General features: G+C 39.8%; 1 protein-coding gene across 1 annotated transcript in view; it reads right to left on the bottom strand.

The window, feature by feature from the left end:
• Positions 1-356, bottom strand: part of LOC102888309 (E3 ubiquitin-protein ligase RLIM) — a 3345-nt gene extending 2989 nt beyond the window's left edge. Inside the window, exon 1 of the mRNA XM_006907449.1 lies at positions 113-356. Within this exon, the coding sequence (XP_006907511.1) occupies positions 113-356 (244 nt within the window). The remainder of the gene's footprint in view (positions 1-112) is intronic.
• Positions 357-2126: the final 1770 nt, after the last annotated feature.

Below are 2126 nucleotides of genomic sequence, written 5' to 3'. Positions count from 1 at the left end.
AATTACTTAGCACCAAATTAATCTGTGCCACTTCTGTATAATCTCTGGCTGACATTTACTGTTATGAAGTTCCTTATCCATCCCATCCTATTACCTCAGAAGCTAAATATACCTTTATTTTCGTCTGCGTTTTGCCACGGGTTTTCTTTCAACCGTCGAAGTCTCCTCAGCAACTCCTCTTCCGTACTTTCTCCTGGGTTGCCCAACAAATCGTTATCTCTCATAAGCTTGTAATCTTCTTCGCTCAGGTTATTTATAAATCGATAGAACTCTTCTTCGCGAACCAATCGATCCATTTGGCTTCTGCGCCGTGCCGCGGATTCATCTGCTTCGTCGCCGGAATCGGAGTTTTCCATCTTGTTGAACTGCGGCAAATTGTCCGACTTTTACGACATGGTGTCGTAACACAGATAACCCGACTTTAGTCTTCACTTTCTGCTTCAGTTGGAGCGGCGGGGCCGGGACTTAGGCAGTTCCGCCCACACATAGGTTTCTCCGTCTTCTCCTGTCGCAATTCTGCGGCTTCTGGTGAGTGAGGGGCTGAGACCCGCCTTTAACCCAAGTGACTGCTAGTTCTTGTTGCCTAGGCATCTAATACGTTTCTCATTGTTACGAAATAGGAACTGGGTTCAGGTTAGGTTTCATTTTTTTCCAGTCTGGCAAGCACTGACAAGGGCTGATTGTGTACCAAGCACAGTATTTCATCTCCTTTAACCCACATGAGCCTATTCTCAGGCTTTCAGGAGGCTTTTTCAGGCTTTGATATGCCCTAGTTGTTTGTATGTTAAATCAAAGCACCCAAATACAGCTATATATATATATATATATAGAGAGAGAGAGAGAGAGAGAGAGAGAGAGAGAGAGAGCGCGCGCGCGCGCGCGCGAGCTGTCTTCCCCTCTTCAAGAGAGATAGAGAGAGAGAGAGCGCGCGCGCGCGCGAGCGAGCTGTCTTTCCTCCTCATCATTCCTTAAATCAGACACTAAGAAAGCCCACAACTTTTGATAATTCACCACAGCCATAGCCGAATATGTTTAATTGGGTCTTTTCCCTTTTTACTCTTAATGACTTCATCTTGTATTATACAATCCCTCAAGCTTCTGTTAAAAAATAAATAAATAAAAATTTGGCAGGTTCTCTGCCACCTAGAGAATCCCTTAAGGAATTTTTCACAAATGCATCCAGTTTCATTTTTGTTCTCCTTTCTCATAGGTATTATAAATTATATTACTTAAAACTAGCCAGAATATCACTTTTAAAACAGATCCATAATAGTTATTTTGCCTCCTGTAATGAGTGCTGACTTTGCTGATTCTGTTCCATGTATGTTAGTGCAGCCAGGATGTCTAGGTAAAACTAATGCTCATTTGCAATCCTATCTGAAGGAGATCTCTAAGAGTTTCTGGATTCATTATCAATATTACCAGTCCCACTTCACGCTTGCTTTGGAATCCTTCATTCAACTTGTTCATGTAAAGATAAGATTTGGCTACCAAATTTGAGACATTATTCAATTTGACTTGTTTAATAATTAATCCATCCAACACAAACTGAGTCGGTTACTTCCCTAGCCACTAGAGATATGTTAAATATTGTTAAATATTGTAGCAGTCTGTACTCTCAAGTAAGTCACACTCCAGATGAGGGAAACTTTGCATAGAAACTATCAAAATACAATATATTTTATTATGTGCTATAATATATTTACATATGTAGTATTGTGTAAGTACAGAGAACTGTGTGATGATTAATGGGAGTTGGAAAATGTTTCACAGTGATATAACATTGAAATCTGAACCTTAAAATATGAGTTTCTACAGATGAAAAATGGCAATTGAGTATGTTGGTGAAGAGAGACTACGTCAGACAGAAGGAATAGACTTGAAAGACCTTGGCTGCTTTGGGCGACTGTGGCCACAGTTCGGGGGTTGGAGTGGAAATGTGAGATTAATCCCAGAAGAAATAATTGACACAGAGTATAAATTGAGTTTTGTTTTTCTTTTTCCTGTAAGAAATAGGACACCAATTAAGATGTTTTGTTTTGTTTTTGAGAACAAGCAGTAGATTTTGTTTTCGCCTGCTTAGCATCCACTTAACATACTTATAATAATAACATCCTGGTTTTCCT

Source organism: Pteropus alecto, unplaced genomic scaffold (genome assembly GCF_000325575.1).
Source record: "Pteropus alecto unplaced genomic scaffold, ASM32557v1 scaffold272, whole genome shotgun sequence".
Taxonomy (NCBI): domain Eukaryota; kingdom Metazoa; phylum Chordata; class Mammalia; order Chiroptera; family Pteropodidae; genus Pteropus; species Pteropus alecto.
Note: the sequence above shows the minus strand (reverse complement) of the source record. Positions and strands in the feature narration are given on the sequence as shown.